Source organism: Microchirus variegatus, assembly GCF_963457635.1.
Source record: "Microchirus variegatus genome assembly, chromosome: 16".
Taxonomy (NCBI): Eukaryota; Metazoa; Chordata; class Actinopteri; order Pleuronectiformes; family Soleidae; genus Microchirus; species Microchirus variegatus.
Window position 1 is genome coordinate 24,147,861 of NC_139817.1, and position 18,599 is coordinate 24,166,459.

General features: G+C 41.6%; 3 protein-coding genes across 3 annotated transcripts in view; 2 read left to right on the top strand and 1 right to left on the bottom strand.

Annotated features, from left to right (window-relative positions):
- Positions 1 to 1,605: 1,605 nt before the first annotated feature.
- Positions 1,606 to 5,928, bottom strand: unc119b (unc-119 lipid binding chaperone B; the record flags this gene model as incomplete). Its single annotated transcript, XM_083902399.1, has 5 exons — positions 1,606 to 1,718; positions 2,059 to 2,231; positions 2,477 to 2,585; positions 2,770 to 2,883; positions 5,694 to 5,928. The coding sequence occupies 5 exons, from the start codon at positions 5,926 to 5,928 to the stop codon at positions 1,606 to 1,608; spliced, it is 744 nt and encodes a 247-aa protein (XP_083758525.1).
- Positions 5,929 to 6,907: 979 nt separating this feature from the next.
- On the top strand, positions 6,908 to 8,672 carry pop5 (POP5 homolog, ribonuclease P/MRP subunit; the record flags this gene model as incomplete). Its single annotated transcript, XM_083902402.1, has 5 exons — positions 6,908 to 6,927; positions 7,007 to 7,149; positions 7,990 to 8,139; positions 8,236 to 8,319; positions 8,441 to 8,672. The coding sequence occupies 5 exons, from the start codon at positions 6,908 to 6,910 to the stop codon at positions 8,545 to 8,547; spliced, it is 504 nt and encodes a 167-aa protein (XP_083758528.1). The 3' UTR covers positions 8,548 to 8,672.
- A 943-nt stretch (positions 8,673 to 9,615) lies between these two features.
- The window catches only part of rnf10 (ring finger protein 10), a 9,118-nt gene continuing 134 nt past the window's right edge, over positions 9,616 to 18,599 (top strand). The window contains exons 1-17 of the mRNA XM_083902166.1: positions 9,616 to 10,142; positions 10,832 to 11,016; positions 11,108 to 11,313; positions 11,391 to 11,481; positions 11,585 to 11,769; positions 11,887 to 12,023; positions 12,479 to 12,633; positions 12,895 to 13,026; positions 13,214 to 13,457; positions 15,000 to 15,133; positions 15,239 to 15,356; positions 15,447 to 15,548; positions 16,145 to 16,282; positions 16,362 to 16,453; positions 16,563 to 16,620; positions 17,479 to 17,643; positions 17,740 to 18,599. The exon at positions 17,740 to 18,599 is cut by the window's right edge and continues 134 nt beyond it. Of these exons, the coding sequence (XP_083758292.1) occupies positions 9,992 to 10,142; positions 10,832 to 11,016; positions 11,108 to 11,313; positions 11,391 to 11,481; positions 11,585 to 11,769; positions 11,887 to 12,023; positions 12,479 to 12,633; positions 12,895 to 13,026; positions 13,214 to 13,457; positions 15,000 to 15,133; positions 15,239 to 15,356; positions 15,447 to 15,548; positions 16,145 to 16,282; positions 16,362 to 16,453; positions 16,563 to 16,620; positions 17,479 to 17,643; positions 17,740 to 17,813 (2,367 nt within the window). The 5' untranslated portion in view covers positions 9,616 to 9,991 and the 3' untranslated portion in view covers positions 17,814 to 18,599. The remainder of the gene's footprint in view (positions 10,143 to 10,831; positions 11,017 to 11,107; positions 11,314 to 11,390; positions 11,482 to 11,584; positions 11,770 to 11,886; positions 12,024 to 12,478; positions 12,634 to 12,894; positions 13,027 to 13,213; positions 13,458 to 14,999; positions 15,134 to 15,238; positions 15,357 to 15,446; positions 15,549 to 16,144; positions 16,283 to 16,361; positions 16,454 to 16,562; positions 16,621 to 17,478; positions 17,644 to 17,739) is intronic.

An 18,599-nucleotide genomic window follows, 5' to 3' on the forward strand; every position in this document is an offset into this window, starting at 1 on the left:
TCGGCTACATCATGAAGTCCCATATTTTACACATGGCAGTCCAGGGAGAGAAGCTGGAGCATGCACTAACACACGACGAACCCCTGGGTATAAAAAGGCACATGAAAGTGTGGTCCAACAATGTTGAGCAGATAGTTTTGATAGTTTTGCACGATTTAACTGAAGCCATCACAAGGTTTTGGAATCATTTCTGGGCTCAATGCTGATTTCTGGAAAGTGACATTGCGAGAATTTTAAAATGTTCCATTGTTGGTATCTTCAATAAACGATGGACATCTGATATTAGAGCCCACTGCTGGACAACTCTGAGTATATGCAGAACAGTTTAAGAGCATCGCTGCCTCCTAAATGATTCAAGTCCATGAATCAATACCGCTGCGAGAAATGAGCCTGAGAAGGATTTATAGGGCTGCTGTGAAGTGAACATGGTATAAAGCAGATACCTGATAGACTGGAAACTTAACTTAAATATGACATGATTTGAGGTGAATTTATGCAAATCCTCTGGTGTAGTCCTTTACACGGAGCGTCAATGAAAAAGGGTCAGGTTCTGCGTCTACCCTCGCACCTCATTAAAAGTAAATCAACCACCAGGCTAAATCCCTCCTCGTTGTTCTGCCGTGTGCTGCACTGTCGGTGTGCATTTCATTGGTAGACTGAGAACCTGAGAGCAAAGTGACCACATTAATAGGTACACGTCCCACCTGTGCTCAAGGCGAGCGTCTCTGGTGCGGGATTCAGGGGATTCTGAATAAAGTAGAGCTCGAGGGATTAAATAACCTCGTTATTACACATTGGAATGGGTAAAACGGGCAGGAAGTCAAGTCCGGTAACTTTGATTTCGCTGCAATTTTGAGTATTTGACAGAACTTGAGGTAAAGGTTTGTCATTAAAAATAACAAGGATAAGTAGAATAAGGATGACACCAGAAACGAAAAGATCTTAAAAGATGTTCTACTCAAGAGGAGACATACAATACGTCATATAAAATGAGCACTGAGCTTATTATACATCGGACACAAACAAAACCAATGACACACAACTGATAGCAGACAGTACAGGAAGTTCAAATAGTGCTACATGATCAACTAGGACTACCAATACTGTAAAACATCTCAGTAACTCTCACTTTTCCATATGGGAAACACACAGCTGTCGCGTGTCAAAGGTAGTTTAAATAAACCTCTACTGAAAACATCTACATATTTAAGTAAATTAAACTAACGCAGGCTTCTGCCAGGAGAGATCTGTCACTCAAAAGTGTCCCCATCCAGCAGAGACGGCAAGAAACCTAAGGCAAGAGTGTTCAAGCAGTAACGTGATACGTGTATGAGAAACCTAAAAGGACTTCAGTCAGATTTAACAGAAACATAGTGAAGGGAACATTCCTCAGAGTCCAAGAAAGTGACCTCTGTGAGGTACTGATGGATGAATCCATGACTTTGTAACAAGGCAAATGTGGTTTGTCGATTATGAATGTCATGTTCATAGGAATGTCCACAAAGGAGAGAATACTTCTGTCCAACAAAAAAAGAAGCTTATGGATGATTGTAATCCAAGTACTCAATCTCCTGGGAGTTATTGCATACATTTCCCCTTCACTCCCTACAGACCTCCGTTATAGGCATAGTCTGCCTTGTTGTGCATGATGAGTTTGTTGTCCACAAAGTAGAAACTGTCTGACCGGGTCTCATAAGGGTGCTCCACCATTTGGCGAACTAGGAGAAGTGGAAAAACAGACAAAGGCACATTAGGTTTTGAACAAAGATAACAGACAACCTAATAACAACAGACAACCTAATAACTTGACTGACAAACGGATTGTAATAAATAATCGTGACGTAAATGTGTTCTTCTTCTTCTTCTTTTTTGGAGTTGACAGACTGGACGCAGCTTTGGCGTTATTCTGCCCCCTACAGTCTGAAGACGTATCTGCATTTAAGGGCTGTCCAATTTCTAAGTGACAAAATAACCCTTAACACTTGGTTTTGAGGGCCAGTTAAGATTAAGGGTTGAGCTTGAGGGTTCAGATAGGAATTGGAATTGGGCCAAACTCACTGAGGTCATCTGGAAGCTGCGGAAACTCATAAATGTGTTCGCATGTGTTGCGGCTGTTGGGAATGCAAAAGCCGAAGTCAAAGTCAAAGTTCTTGAGGAGGCGACCCTGGAAGTAATGCCTCTCAATCATACGGAAGCTGTTTATTGGCCGGTCACCCACTGTGAACTCCACGCTGCAATTTAAAAAAAGAATACAGAAAACAACCATTTATCATAGACTATTACATGGCTAACGAGACAAAATGCTGATTAGTTAGTTCACAGGACAGTGATGAATCTGTGTTTCATTTTCATTTTTTAAAAGGAAAAAAACAGATAACCGGAATTTGATTTTCAAAATAAAAGAAATTGGAAATTTTTCGTTTTCTTCATTTTGAAAAACGAATGATGCACAGATGGTTATGGTCCATCTACTTACGTAGCACCAACAGTGCGCAGTTTTAGGAAGGCTGGTGTAAACTGATATCTGACAAAACGCCCTGCACTGGTGTCTACATCTCCAATCTCCTCTTCACCCTCCATCGGACCTGACGTACAAAACATATCCATCACATAGGAATCAAAGTTTGGCAGGACAGTTATTCAGCAGTGGATAAATTAAATTGGGTCCTCGGTAATAGTTGTATCTATTAAAGATTGCTTAGTTGAATTGCATTTGTGTCTGTTCCACATTTTAAGAATATTAGTCACAGAAGTCATCACATCACTCACCACTGTTGGGAGGCTTGGCGATCTCAAACAGAACCGTCCCCGTCTCCAGGTCTCTGATTTTGAAACGTGTGAAGTCTACGTTGTAGATATTGTCTTCGGGTTTGCAAAGATAGTCTGGAAATTTGGAATAAGAGGGCGAGTTCAAGTTAAGACAAACCTTGTGATCCAATAGAAGGCAACCACCCGTCATCAGCTTAAGCTGGGACAACACTGTTAAACTCACAGATGCAACCTTGATTTACAAAGTCTTCCATTGGCAAAGCACCTCCTCCATTACAAGAATGTGTTTCATGATCCACTTAACTCTTTTTTTTTATTCTTTGTCTAATTTTGTTTTTTCTCTGTCTGTAATTATTTCCCCTACTCATACTAGCCATGAAGGCTAACTGTTCTATTTGTTGTTACTAGTGTTTTAATTGATTTTACTATCCTATGTTGTTGACATCAACCTGCCAAAGGGCCTAAAGATGGAAATTAGCCGTTTGGCTATAATCTTATCATATTTACATGTATATGTTCATTAATATGTAGTGTCCCTGCTTTAAAGGGACACTGTGTAGTATTTATAGGTTTATATGACCCAAAATCCACTTTTTATACATATTTTGTGCTCCTGCATTGTCTCGTCGCTGTATAATAGTTTTTGTTTCATTTTCGTAGTGTTTCAAAAAGTCATGTAAAATAACATGGTCGCGGGCCGAGGTTGCATTGCCACTGTTAGCAGCGAGACGCCATGTTTCTACCGGAGCCTGTAAGGACACTCAGGGAAGGGAAGGGGGTGAGCAGAGGAGCAGTTCTTTGTTGTAAATTTCAGCCTCTCCTCTAGATGGCACTATAAACTACTTACTTCACCTTTAAATAAACTCAAACTCAAACTCAAACTCATCAAACAGTTCAATTTTCTGTGAATCAGTATTATTTATTGAAAAGTACCAACACATTTGGAGCACAGAGGTTCATCTTGATTCAAGAACGGCACTAGCCAAGCTGTTACTGTAGCAGCGATGCTACGACAGCACAGGCTCAAGGCAAGAACTGACATTATTGTCTGGCGCACAAAAAGTCAAACACAATGGGGCCATAAGTGTTAGCTGCAACTGTGGTTGACAGGGTGACTGATGAAAGAGCCTGGAGTTTGATTCAGAGGGCGAGTTCACTTTCTGTTGGTGGGGAAGGTGATGACAATTTCAGGGGCCCTTGACTTGACTCATGGAGCATTTAAGCTCAGAATGATTTGTTTTACCCGCCACTCTTGATAGCACAGCAACTTCAACGTTTCACATACAAATGTCCACATTAGATCAGCTGATAGAAGAGTCAGCGTTGAAGTGAATGTGTCAGTGTCTTTTTTTTTTTTACCCATCGATCAATTAGCAACCAGTCATGACATTGGGCAGATACTAGCTGTCAATCACAAATGGGAGCATAACTCACAAAATAGAAACCACAAGCTATAAAAGGTGCATTATGTAATAAATGATAAAATCCTCCTAATATGTCACAGAGACTCAGGAATAATGTTCATATAACAAACTGAACTCACCAACAACCACAGTACAGACTAAATATTTGCATTAAAAAAAATATTTTGCAGACTGCAAATCATGTTTATGTTTTGAAATTATGTCTTGGCGTCATGTGGCGCCACCTACCGCCGTCTACCAATCATTGCAGTCAGTAGAGTCTCAGCTGCCGAACAACCACCGGTTGCCAGATACGTCAGAAAACTAAACCTAAAAGACCTCCTCGATATTTTGAATTTGAATGTAGTAACTGTTTTTTGGCCACATTCTTACATATGGCACCATTAAAGAAGACCCAAATCTAGCAACTGAGACACTGATGTTAAACAAAGTGAGCAGTAGGTTCATTTTCCCCAAAACAACAAATACACCTATTCATTTATTCACTATTCACTTCCTATTTGGCTTCAGGATAAACCTGGAAGACTACGCACACTTTCATGTACATGCAGTCTGGATGACAAGAAATATTTGGAGCAGACTTTCAAATGAACACAAAGTATAGTATGGGTGTATATCACAGACTTAAGCAGCTGAGAATTTATGGATGAGCCTTTTATAAAGTCCAGGCTGGCAGCCATGTTTCCAAGGGAAGCAAGGGTGCGTTCTCAGAAAGTCCACCTTTTGGCTGCACCACCAAAGAAGTGAACTCTGATCCACCTAAAAACATAAGTCTCTGCAGGATGCGGACTACAACGCAGGGCATTGTGGGTAAACACAACCAAAACATACATGCGTGTAGAACGAAAGCCGGGAGAAATGTCTGAGCCCATTGTTGCAACGTACGTGTGTCGAAGGTTCACATTAAACAACATTAAAAACCCAAGATCGATAGGATTCGATGCAGCTCCATGTTTTGCTCTTATGTAAATAGAAGTTGTCCTGCATTAAACAACAGATTAGACAGTTCTCTTGTTCACTGTTTGTCTTCTCCTTCAGTAATTCTTGAGGGTATTATACGTTATTCAAAAGGTTTGTTTCCTTACTAAAGTGCAGCGAAGCCACCGATTGCAAACCGGGCTGTATAAAATCTCAATTGTGCAGAAAATAGCATTAGCTTCTTTCTTTTTTTAAAGTGGCCAAAACAAAGTCCGTTAACGCATCTTAGTGGAAAGGGGGCCCTGTACAACATTGCTGCTTGGTGACCGAAATTTGAAGCTGTGCCCGTGGGAACGTCCTACTTTTATTCGACGAAAAATGTGACTACATAAAGACAATATGGCGTTATTTATTGCACCGATGCAATATTTCCACAATAAACCCGCGAGCTGGTGTAATCGTTCGGCGCCGGAGCCATGACTATAACACCGAGTAAACAAACGGCGTTTTCTGAGAGACTGTACCGGGTCGAACCGAGACCGAGCAGCCGCTCACGGGACACGCGGCAATCACGGGACTCACCCTCTGTGACGGCCCGGAGACCCAGGACATGGTCCGGGGAGATATCTGTGCCCAGAGCCCGCAGCTCATCCTCCGTGACCACGGGCCACTTATCCGTTTGACTGCGCCTCGACTTGAGCTTTTTCAGCATTCCTCCACCGCTCCTTCGGTCCCGGTGGTTCGTCTCCGCGCCGCTGTCTCTGTCCGTCTGTCCCGCAGTAAGTGTTGGCGTTGGTGTGGTTCGAGAGCCGCTCATACCGGACTCCCGCCGCAGAGATGACTATAAAGGAGTTATTGTGCTTTTTCCGATTCGGGAGCGACTTGGTCAAACTGCGAGTGTAACTTCAAGATGGCGTAAAAACGTGTACGGGCGACGGAAACACGCGCTTGTGATTGGCTGAGCGCGGTGGAGGTTGCCATGGTTACAGACGGGGTGTGAATGATTTGAAGCACCGCGCGCACCGGTTCCACTTCAACCGAGCAACCGGGCGTGTGGACAGAGTACTGCAATATTCTACTCAAGTAAAAGTACCACTGTTTTCACCACATTTTACTTACGTGCAAGTAAAAGTACTTTTATTTATTTATTTTATTGTTTTTTTGTTGTTGTTGTTTTTAAATTTTAATTTCTTCTTTCATTGTTATTACTCACATGAAATAACCTAAACTGAATCTTTCACATATATGAGGCTGCAAAAATCAATCCAAAAATAATCCAGTTTGCCTTAAGTATAAAGCAAATAATTCATTTATATGGTGTTTTACACCATAAAATTAAATTAAGGTGCATCATAACAAAAAAAAACATGACAATTTAAGGGTTAACATTTTAAAAAATGCATTAATACTTGATAATACTTGAAAATGCACAATGAACATCATATTATTATTATTATTATTTTATAAACCAATTAATTCATTATTTATTTATTTATTATTACTGTACTTAGTTATTTATTTATTATCTATTTTCTCCTTACAAAAAATGAGAATGTGAGTCTATCCCATCCAGTCCCTTTACACACTCCTGTACAGTAGGTGGCGGTATACGCAAACAAAAGCTGTAACCCGCCATTAATAGGAAAGAAGAAGAAGAAGCACCTGACTTATCAAGCATCACTACCACTGAGTGTCCAGCAGGTGGCGCCTTTGCACATCTCCTGGGTGCAGATCGCCCTGTTGACGGAAGTTACCACGGAAGAAGAAGAAGAAGAAGAGGAGGCGGAGCAGCAGCGATGGTGCGGGTGAAGTCGAGGTAAAAACAAAGCATGTGTGAATGAAGTTTTTCGGCCACATGTTCGTGTTTGTCCTCTTCATAGCGGTGTTGTGTGCAGGTATCTGCTGTGTGAAATCACCGTGTCCGAGCGGAGCCAACTGCTGCAGCTGGACGACCGAGCTGTGGCGGCGGCAGTGAGGGCAGCAGTGGCCCGAACACACGGAGACTACGGAGCGGCTCAGTGTGTCATCGGCTTCTCTGGTAAACAAGTCAAATTTTACACCAGCAAACTAACATGTCAACACAAAACTACACATATAGCACGATGTTACGGAAGCGTATTGCATTCACTTGAAAAAAAAACAAAAACAAACTCCTTTGAATAAATTTTTCTTCAGTTTTTCTGACTAATATTTTTTCTAGTTAGTCCAGTTAACTTATTATGTAACTATTACCAATCATAGCCAAAGTAATAATGATTGTACTTGTAGATAGTTGTTACATGAATCATTGTACAAAGTTTGAAGGCAATCTCCATCAGTCTGGAAGATAAAGCCGAAAATGTGTTTTTAGCATAATAAATTAATTAATTTGCTAATTAATAATAAAGCTACAAAGATAGGGATAATTCTCAGGTGGTATGTGATGCCCATGCAAAATGTTAAGCCAATACCTGCAATACTTTGGAAGATACAGGCGAAAATATGGTTTTTATATCATTAATTAATTAATTAACTAATTAGTAATAATGATAGACAGCTCAAAATCAATAGGGATCATCTACAGGGGGTATGTGACCCATAAAAAAAAAAAGAAAATTTCATCTCAAACGCCTTTCCAGTTATCGCATTAACGGTTTAAATCTGCGGACCGATTCCATAATATCCGCGCGGATATAATTACAATAAATGTGATTTTATGTGCTAACTTCTTGACTGATTTGGTGAAATAGCTGTAGCCTATTACATCAGCAAATGTCACAGCACTGTTGCCTGTTGGTTAAATCACTGCATCTCAACTGCTGAAGTAATTTCTAACTTTATTGTCCTTTCTTCACATTGCAGAATTGACTGACCCCCTCCCTCTCTTTTTTCTTTTTAGTGAAATATCTGAATGCTCACACTGGAATAGTATTTCTACGTTTCCCCAAAAGGTGCTACAGACTCCTCTGGTCTGCACTGCCGTTCATTACGTGCATTGAAACTCGTGGGCACAAAATTCCATGTGTTCTAAACTGTTTGCACGTGGGAGGTAAGAAAAAATATCAACACACGTTTATTAACGAATCACACAGAGCTTCTTACAATCTCACCGTATTAATCAAACAAAATTGTTATTTTTTTATAGGAACCATAAGAACATGTCAGAAGTTTCTGATCAAATACAACACACAACAGCTCCATCGAATGCTTCCCAAATGTAAAAATGACGGTAAGGGATTTAAAGAACTACTACTACATGGATACAAGCATTTCAATTTCAGCACAACACCAATTATGAAGTAATCATTCATCTATTTGATGACTTTTTTTTTTTTTTTTTGTCCACACAGAGGAAAAACAACAGGTTCGTAAAGCAATCCTGACGTGCTCCCTGCCAGGCAGCAACAGGAAAGAATCTGAAGATGATTTAGAGAGTGAAGAAGATGAAGAAGAGTGAATTCACAGCATGATGTATGCAGTACAAGGTGGCAGCTGTGAAGTTCTCCCTGGATGTCTCTGCCTTTAACTGGACCGATGGGAAGGAAGATATGATTTGGAGAAACTATGCGGAAACATTTCTTACCACTGCTGCACGTTGCATTGTTACTAAAGAACAATGTTTTCCTGTTTGAAGCAGAGACACATTCATTTTGTATTTTATTAAGTTTTGTGCTGATCTGTTCTTTTATATCTAAAGAAGTATTTATTTTGAACATCGTTTGTCATGACAGGATAAAAATAAGTCCTAATGAAATATTTCATGTGCAGTCATACATTTTTTTGTAATTAAATTGAATAAATAAAGATATAAATACTTTGCCTGTATGGGGTGATATTGTGTAACAATGCTGGCATTCTGTCTTTTGTCACACTAAGAAAAATTCCACTTGCAAAATCGTTGGTATACAGCACTTTTTTCTTTTTTTTAACGTTATATATTCTATTAATTCTTTCATTCTATTCTATATTTTTTATTAGCTTATGAGTAAATATGTTTCCACATTCTACATTTATAGATGTTAAAATGCATGTTTATTATTGATTACACTTATCTTGATTGTTTTTTCTGCTGTAACAATGCAAGTTTCCTCCTTGAGGGACTTATAAAAAAGGATTATCTCACTTATAAGTGTGTAAATACGCGTCAAAAAACCCCACTATCTTTTCGCTGACATATTATAACCCAGATACACGAACAAGAGGGAAAAATAGGATTGAAAATAACCGTTTTTCAGGTTAAAATAATGGATATATAACATGATATATAACACATAATATTACAAAGCAATAATTGGCCTTGTTACATCAGCTGATGCAGAATGACCTTTATCATAAAATCATGACACGGTGCCTTTGATATCACAGTGAAATAATTACATTAATATTTTTAATCAAACTCGTGTCATCATCAACATACAATATTAACCACTCAAAGTGGTTTGTAGCTGACAAGGCCATCAGAACTACATTTCCCATGATTCCCCACTAGCCCGCGTACATACAAGAAACATCCGGGTCTCTGAGCTTCCTATCTGGCGATCCGTCGCCATTAGTGTGAGCTCGTCTTAACGGATATATTTTTTTAGGTCAAAATCTTGATTTTGACTCGTTTTCCAGCTGTTGGAAAACGTTAACGGCCTTTTAAAGGCATATTGTTTTCCACTGAGAGAAAACGACACCGTGTTGGGGTCTTGGCCCCGCGTGGCGAGCTTTCGTCCTCTCTCCCAAACAGTCTTCATAACTTGAGACGCCGAAATCGTGTCTCTTATTTTTCTTGGTTTTGTTTAATTGTCAAGATGTCGCCGTGATGGGGTCTCCGCGTTTGACAGAAATGAATCGGGGCCTTCGTCGCCTGACCCGCACTCACTGCAGCCCGCTTTCCTCGCTCGATTTTCAGTTGGATGCCAGGGAGCTCGGCGGCTCTCTGCCCGGAGCTCGTTCACTGCACGCAGATAAACATGGAGAAAAACCCCAACAGCAGCGCCAGCACCAAGGTTCCGCCTCGTTCCAGCTCCGCTGGTCCCACAGCGGGAGAATCTAAACCCAAAACAGGTACAAATAATAACACGTATGTTTGTAAAAAATGAAACGGTGAAAGTGAGTGTATAGATTAGGTAAACACGCTCGCTGCCCTGTGGCCTCCTCCTCCCCCTGCTGGTTGAGGCCTTGTAGCAGCAGCTTGTTTACCTGACGTCGCTGTCAAAACATGTGAGCCACCAACAGTCAGGAGCTAATGCTAACACCTGTGCTCCACTAATACTACTCTTTACTTGACATTTACAGTTTACAGTACATTTATACAGTTTTTTTTTATCTGGAACACATTGCCAACAGAAATCAAATTAATATCAGAAATACTGTTTACAACAAAGGTTAAGTGCTAGCTAAAAGAAGTACAGAGCTGTTAGCATACAATTATTTTAGGTATATTTGACTTGTAAGTTGTGTTTTAGTCTACTATCAAGTGTAGTTTTATTGTATAACTATAATGTCACAATAGTATTATAGTTGTTGTGTGTAATGTAGTTTAGCTTGTTATGTATTTACATTTTAATGTGTTTTGTAATTTTAGCATGTAGTTCTGCTATTTCAGTCTATTTGTACCAAGGTCTGTCTATAATTTTATAGATGATTTGTTCTCACTTGTTTGTTCTTTGCTAGATCAAAGCGCAAATAACAGCAGAATAAAGAGGCTATTGAAATCTAACATTTAATGTGTGTTATTTATTTTTTCATTCCAGAAGGTAAAAATAATGGTGGCTCCAAGCGCTACAGCCGCAAGCGCGAGCCCTCCTTTCCTAAAACCGACAGTTTCCCAGGCACTCGTCGCACCAATTCACAGAAAAGCAAGAATTTTGACAAGAGACCCCCCCAGAGAGGTGGAGGAGGACAGTATGGAGTTGCAGGTGGAGGACGACGTGAGGAGGTTGGTGTTGTGTTTATGAAGTATTTACATAGTTCAAGAAAAGAATTTGAAAAGAATCGCAGCACTGGTTTTTTCACCTCTCCCTCTCCAGGTAGCAGAGACACGCCGGGCAGAGTTTAGCCCGGCTCAATTTGCTGGTCCGAAAAAAATAAGTCTGAACCACCTGCTGAATTTTACCTTTGAACCTCGCGGAGGTAGCGGTGGCGTCGGCGATGGAGGCCATTCCTGTTGGGGCCGTCGAAACAAATGGGGCCACAAGCACAAGCCCTTCAACAAGGAGCTTTTTCTGCAGGCCAAGTAAGCAGCCGCACTGAGACACTTAATAATATGAATCAAGATGTTGGGACACGTGAACTCATCTCTATGTGCTTCAGTTGCCAGTTTGTTGTGACTGATGACCAGGACTACAAGACTCACTTCACTGACCCAGACACTCTGGTCAACTGGGACTGTGTGCAGCAAGTGGTGAGCGCCGCCAGTGCAAATGTGCCAAAAACAAAGCCCACGTGTTCATTTGCACAGCGGTATGCAGACTACATACAGACCATTTCTTTGTGTGCATCTACAGCGCATCTACAGTCATGAAGTGCCATCTTGCCCCATCTGCCTCTACCCTCCTTTGGCAGCACGGATCACCAGGTGTGGACACATCTTCTGCTGGCCTTGCATGCTGCACTACCTTTCCCTCAGTGACAAGAGCTGGTCCAAGTGTCCCATCTGCTATGAGGCAGTGCAGACTGCTGACCTCAAGAGGTAAATGAATAAAAAAAACAGCAGGAAGAGAAGAGAAAAACACTGAAACCTTTACATACAGCAGCCTCGATGTAGAGTTTTTTTGTTGCACTATTAATAGTTCATTTCCAATTGTAGCGTGGTCGCCATGGAGACCAGGCAGTATGCAGTTGGTGATGTAATCACCATGCGCCTGATGCGCAGGGAAAAAGGGACTCTGGTGGCCATGCCAAGCTCTGAGTGGGTGAAAGTGGAGGAGCCTGTTTGTTTTGGAGGTGAGAGACAGGAGCACAAGATGTGTTTCGTGTCGTAATGATGGTCGTCAGTAACACTACTAGATCTTTTTATGTCCCAGAAGAGTTGTTTTTGTTATGAAAAATGTATCAAAAGCTCTAGCAGACAGACGGATGTTGTTTTGCAAAAGTGAAATGTCGTGGCACAGGAGCACCACGGTGATGCACCTGAAAAGAAAACGTGTAACATTAGTCTCTCCTGTTTCTTGTTCGGTGGGTTAATTTATTCGTTATCCAGCTTTACAAGCATGAAGAGTTTATTAAACTAACGTAAGCGTTGGCTGGTTAATGACTGTTTGTGTCTGTCTCAATAAAAATAATCGACCAATTATTAAAATAATGTTAGTTGCAGCCCTAACATTGGTAGAGAGATGCATGCATGTTAATACTGTAATTTGTGTCACATATATGGATGTGATTTGATGTGTGTTTTCTAGATGCGAGTCTTGGCCCGTATTCCAAGCTGCTGCTGGCCTCGTCTGCGCAGGTCCTGAGTCTGGTGACCGAGGAGAAGTCTGCCCTGCAGGTGCAGCTAAACCACGAAGACGACGCCCACGGCTGTTTCGTCCAGAGCGCTCTTTGTCTTTTGCAGGTGACTGTTTGACACTAAACTTTCTTATTTAGTCTGTAGGCATGATTAAAGTAATAGATGGTGTGTAGTTAACAAATCATCACTGTATGAAATGAGTGCATGCATAAATGCAAACTAAAAGACTGTCCCCATGAGTGGGTAATTCCAGTGCAACACTAAATGTAAAATCAGCACATTTTTCTCCTGCATGTCTCCAAGTGCAAGAATAAGAGCATGCACCTGTGTACGCTGATTATTAAACGCTTTGTCTTTGTGGCTTAGGAGCGAGAGGAAATGTTGCTGAAGCAGCAGAAAACGGCTACAGTAGACGGCTTTGATTTGTCTTCTTTGACTCTGGAAGAACCTTCTTTTTTCCCCGTGGAGGAAGTGGTGACAACTGTCACGAGTGCCAAGGTGAGTCTAAAAATCCACCTTCTCCACACATCTACAAAAACGGAATTTTAGCTCGTCGAGTTGTGTTTTTGTGTTTTTATTGAACCACAGCGAGTGAGACGTATGGCAGCATCCGTACAATTTTTTTTTTTTTTTTTTACATAATACCCACCTGCCCATGGTATCGCTTTCTTTGTTTTCTTTCCAGTCTGTGCTGCAGTATTCCTCTGCGTTTGATGACGAGGTGTTGGAGCTCCCAGAGGAGCTGCCAGGCTTCCCTGAAGCAGCCCTTGAGAGTGTGCTGGAAGAGCCTCCTGAGGATTTAATGGACGCGGCCCCAGAACCACCGCTGGATGAGGAGAACCCGGTAGAGCAGAACCTGGTAGAGTGCACACAGCCAGCTCGTCCCTCAGCCAGTGTGGTGCATGGACCGTTCTACTATTTCTACCAAGGTATGACTTTTTTTTTTTAAGGGGACATTTATAACTAATATGCAGACTCCCAAATGGCCTATGCACCTTTTCATTATAGGGTTTGTTGAATGGCTAATGTTATGTCTGCTTTCTGGGCGACGGTAGTTGAAGTTGTGGGTTCGAGTCCAGGCTCTGCTAGTCTAAATGCTGCTGTGTCCTTGGGCAAGACACTTAGGCTTAGACATGTTGCGCCTGACGGCTGTGCCAGCAGCGTCAAAAAATGGGTATGAAAGATGTGTGTGTGATTAGAAAATGCACTGCACATAAAAGTGTGAGTGAATGGGTGAAAACTTGAGGTCATCGAGAAATAAATACAGACCATGTGCTTTAACTAATAAGGTCTGTGTAACCATAACATACTCTAAACAAAGTAACGTGTCATTGTGTACTGTGGTATCTTAAAATATCATGGAGCAAGTGTGAAATTCTGGGAAATGATATGGCAATGGTGAGAGAGCCATTTGCTTGACATGTGCTTCATGTCACTGATCCATGTCCATCATAGAGAGAAAGATGTTCACAATTAAGCTTAGTGTGCTGTACCTTGGATTCTCCTCGACTGCTTGTTGTAAACAAACGAGCTAAGCCTCCCTAATGCACTTCAGAGCCAAGGCTTGAGAGATAACGGCAAGCTGCACATCATGCGAGCCGCTCCCAAAGAAGAACACAGCAGCAGCGTGTGTTATGACGTCAGGTTAGCGGTCTAATTCATGCCAAGCTGGAGGCCAAATATGAAAGTGTGCGAGTGGTTTCTCTTTTTGCAGAAATAACAGACAGATTTAGAGGCAGGAGGCGGTGAGATTGAGTTTAGGGACGAGCACCAGGTGCAGTGCAGTTTAGGAGGGAGTGCACCTCCCCATGTATTTTACAACATAAACCTTGAAGAGTTGCTCAATGAAAAGTTAGCAAAAGCTTAAAGTGGCTAAAATATAAATGATTGTTAAATCATTTGATAGCACAGTATACCCTTTTTGTAATTTCTGCCTTTGTTTTATTGTTTCTTTTTTTTATTATTTAATTTACTTTGGCATTCCCTTTCAACACTGTGACATGATTTTTCACAGTAATGATACCGTATACCCTAGGTCACTAATAAATGGCGCACAATCTGGATCCAGGACCCAGAACCAAGTACTAAAAATAACTATATATTATTATAATAAAAATAATCAGGATTCTTCTGATATTTACTGAAGAATCCTGATAGTTATTGGAATAGAAGTATGGTATTTGAATCTATGTAACAATCTCACAAAGTAAAAAAAACAACATCTTCACGACCACGTTTATTTATCTGACCTGCAAAAACATTTTTTTTGTAAAGTTTGTTGCTGTCACTGTCGTCGTTCCTCATTATGCTGAATTTGATTTGAAAGTCATTTGTTGATGTTTTTAACCAATTACACTTGATTTTAGCTTGAGGGAAGTTCCTCTGTCTGGACCTCTCAGGATTTTTACTGATTACCACCACCATATATGCCTACATGCGTACATACATCCCTTCTATGTTTCTCCTTGCAGCTGACGACTGCCAGCAGATGTTCCTACATCCAGTGAATGTTCGCTGTCTGTTGCGTGAATATGGCAGCTTGGAGGCCGGTCCCGACTCCATCACTGCCACAGTGGTGGAGACTGTGGGACACACGGTCACTGAGGTCAGCAAACAAGTCAAGTTATTCAGGTTGTTGTTCATTTCAAAAAGAGCTTCTCGGCTCACGCTGTTATTTCTTTGACTGATCTGTTTGCTTTGACTGTTGCAGGAGGTCCGTCGTCGCAATCGCTATCTGGCTCATTTGCCGCTCACTTGTGAATTCAGTATTTGTGAGTTAGCTCTGCAGCCACCAGTCATCTCCAAAGAAACTCTGGAGACGTTTGCAGGTGAGAAGATTTTGTTTACGTGTTGTTTAATGTGATGTGAAAATACTGAGAAGAGAGTTAATAGTAAATGTCTAACCTTTTAACTTTTAGATGAATTGGAGAAAAGAAAGCGCCTGAGGCAGAAGAAAGCCAGGGATGAGAAGCGCAGAGAGAAGCGAATTGAAATGGAGGAGAACAAGAAGCAGGGTAACTGTAAGTACAGCTGAGAAGTTCCCAACACCAGCAGGAAACGGGGGCCACAGTGTACTTCTCCGACTGTGTAATGCGTTATCCGACTGCATAACCATGGAGACCCCTCAAGCCTTCATAGTTCTCCGTCATGGTGCCGGATATGCACTGCAATTTCCCGCCCGATCATTAGGGGTCGCTACGCAAGGTTGTTGTGTTTTGGCTACAGTGAGCGATGGCGTCCGAGAGAGAAAGACTGTTGTTGTTGTTGCAGCGGAATAACATTGAAACAGTGGCCGTTTTAAGATCATTTGAGGCAAGAAATTAGCCATTTAGAGTCTAACCACGTGGTTTGTGTATTAAGATATGACGTATTTATAGTTTTAATTATTTACGTATATTTATCAGCTCCACCTCTGTCGACGCTCGGTGCACATAGTGGCCGGCACAGAGCAGCGTTAGCTCGGCCTTGTCCTGAGGACCAATCGCAGCCCTTGCCGTCTCTGTTGTCCCTTGACGGAGTGACGGACACTTATAAATATTTTGTGCACCCCGAGTACAAATTGGCCTTAACCGTGAATGTTCCTAATAATGTACCTGCGCTCCTGCTTCACCCTCAGATCCTGAGGTACACATTGGACTGGAGAACCTTCAGCATTTCCCTGCGTTTGGCTCTCCACCTCGCAACTTCGGCCCTCCAGTTCAACCTGACTTCACCTTTGCCCCGCCCTCACCTCTAAGCAGCAGCCCCACCTCTAGTAAGAGCTGCTGCTATATTTTTTTTTTCTCCACATCCATCATCTCTGACTGAACTGAGCATATCTTCCTTTGTCTTAGACGGGATGAGATTTCCGAGTCTGAGTGGACCAAGCCCCTCGCCCACTATTGGTAGTGTGGAGGATGACTCCCACTGCATGTCCTTTGCACAGGTGTGAATGGCAACACATTATATTAGCCATTATTATAATAATAATAAAAATGTCATAGCACATTCACCTTCACCTTGAAAATGGTTTGACCTCGTCTGTGTCCTTGTAGATGCTGAGAGATGGCAAAGCCAGAGCTGATGCTGGGCCCAGAACCGCTCCAAAGACAGGTAGTGCAGAAGTGCAGTTGTTTTTTATTAATTGTGCTGGTTTGACATTTGCACAAGACCAAATTAATTTAGCATTGACCAGGAACTCTTTCTCAGAAATGTTTTATTCAAGCATCACCTCCTTGAATTTGAAATGTCAAGACCACTTATAGCCGTAGGACTTTGGTGTTAAATGTTATTTTCACGATATCATTCTTCTAACCTAACCTTATATAATGATTATTAGTAGTACTTCACAGATTTATAATCCTCAGCTGAAAGTAGGGGCAGATACTCATACTTTGGTTCTTCAAAGTTTGCTCCTTGTAGTTTTTTCAGATCGACTTACCTGTCAATGAAGTCGAGTCGACAAGTCGTTTGATGACGTCATCGCATTGGCAGCGGAGAAACACAGCTGTACAACAACAACCAACTTTTATTAATCAATATGTACAGTAAAGTGCACTTTCAACGTGCCCTCTCAAAGACATTTAAACAAAACATAGGCTAATACGTTGAATTTTCAGGTATTTTTAAGTGCACAACAGGAAGTGATTGAGATCTCATCCACACCCAGAAGTTACAGAAATGCGCGACTTGGACGTCGGCTTTTCTGTAAATGCCCTGGTTCCGTTTCTTGATAGTTTTTGCGGATGGAGTTACTTGTCATGGTATAAAGTATTATTAGTTGCAAACTATCATATAGCTTGAAATCTTACATCATTCAACTTACTAAAACCACAGGGAATACACAAAGGAGGACTATCCTTTATCTGTGTGAAATGGCTGCAGCCTATTTCCTGTACAACCTGTTTTTACAGGCGTTAAGTGGCGTCACTGAAGACTTATGTTAACGTTGTGTCCTCCTGTGTCGTGTAGATAAGCTCCTCGCTCCCCCGGCAGTGGACAGCGACGGAGAGAGTGACGGCTCGGACCGGGTCCCAGTGCCCAGCTTCCAGAACTCTTTCAGCCAAGCCTTTGAGAAGGCTCTTCTGCAGCTGGACAGTGGTTCAGCTTCTCCTCCACAACCTGTGGTTGACCCAGGTCAGACATTAAACGTTTTTCTTTTGTCTCGAGTCACCGCACATGCTCTCTGACTTAACTTAAACTCATTCTTTTTAAATGTTTCATCTCTTTCAGATGAGAAAGGAGGAAAGAAGAAGAAGAAAAAGCAGAAACTTCTGTTCAGCACATCCATGGTTCACACAAAGTAGACGGCACTGAAGCTTATCAAGGCATACACCGTATATTGTCTCTTGAGTTTATCTCCCCACCGCTTGTTTTTATCCCCATGGAACTATAAGCTATTGAAGTAGGTTTTAGTGTGTACCCAAAGTTCAAGCTACTTTAGCCATCATCCCATCAGCTTCATCCAAAATATGGGCCAGCAATATCGTCAGTTAAACCACACTGGAAGCTATGTTGGTAACATTTATTCAGGAATACAATGAGCTGCTTAAACGATCGGGGCTTCCTGAAACCCAACTTATTTCCCTGAAGCTGATTTGTCACTGCACCTGGGACCCGTGAGTCCTGTGGATGAGAGAAGGTTGCTCGAGTATGATAGCAGTCAGCCAGCTGCAGGTACACATGGCACCTTTATGAAATATTTCCACAATTGTCAGCGCTCAGATGTAGAACTTCACCTCAAGATACAGACGAACGCTGAAATGTTTTATCGCGTTTGGGCCCGCTTTGAGACCGATGCCCTAGTATTTGTAATAACAACAACACGACTTCATAATACCAGTGTGAGCGAGTGTTAACAGTATTGTATTATTAAAGGGATTAGGTCTGTTGTTTGAACTCGTCTCCAGTATATTCTGACCTGTCGAACCATAAATACACGCTTTCTTCTCTTTAAGTTTCTCCTCTGTGGCAACTTTTATTGTGGAATGTTAACTAATGTTTTACAATCACCCCCCACACACACACACACACCTCCTCCCTCAGTTTAGGTTCAGTGTTGAAGACGTGTGAAGTCGCGAGACTGCTGACAT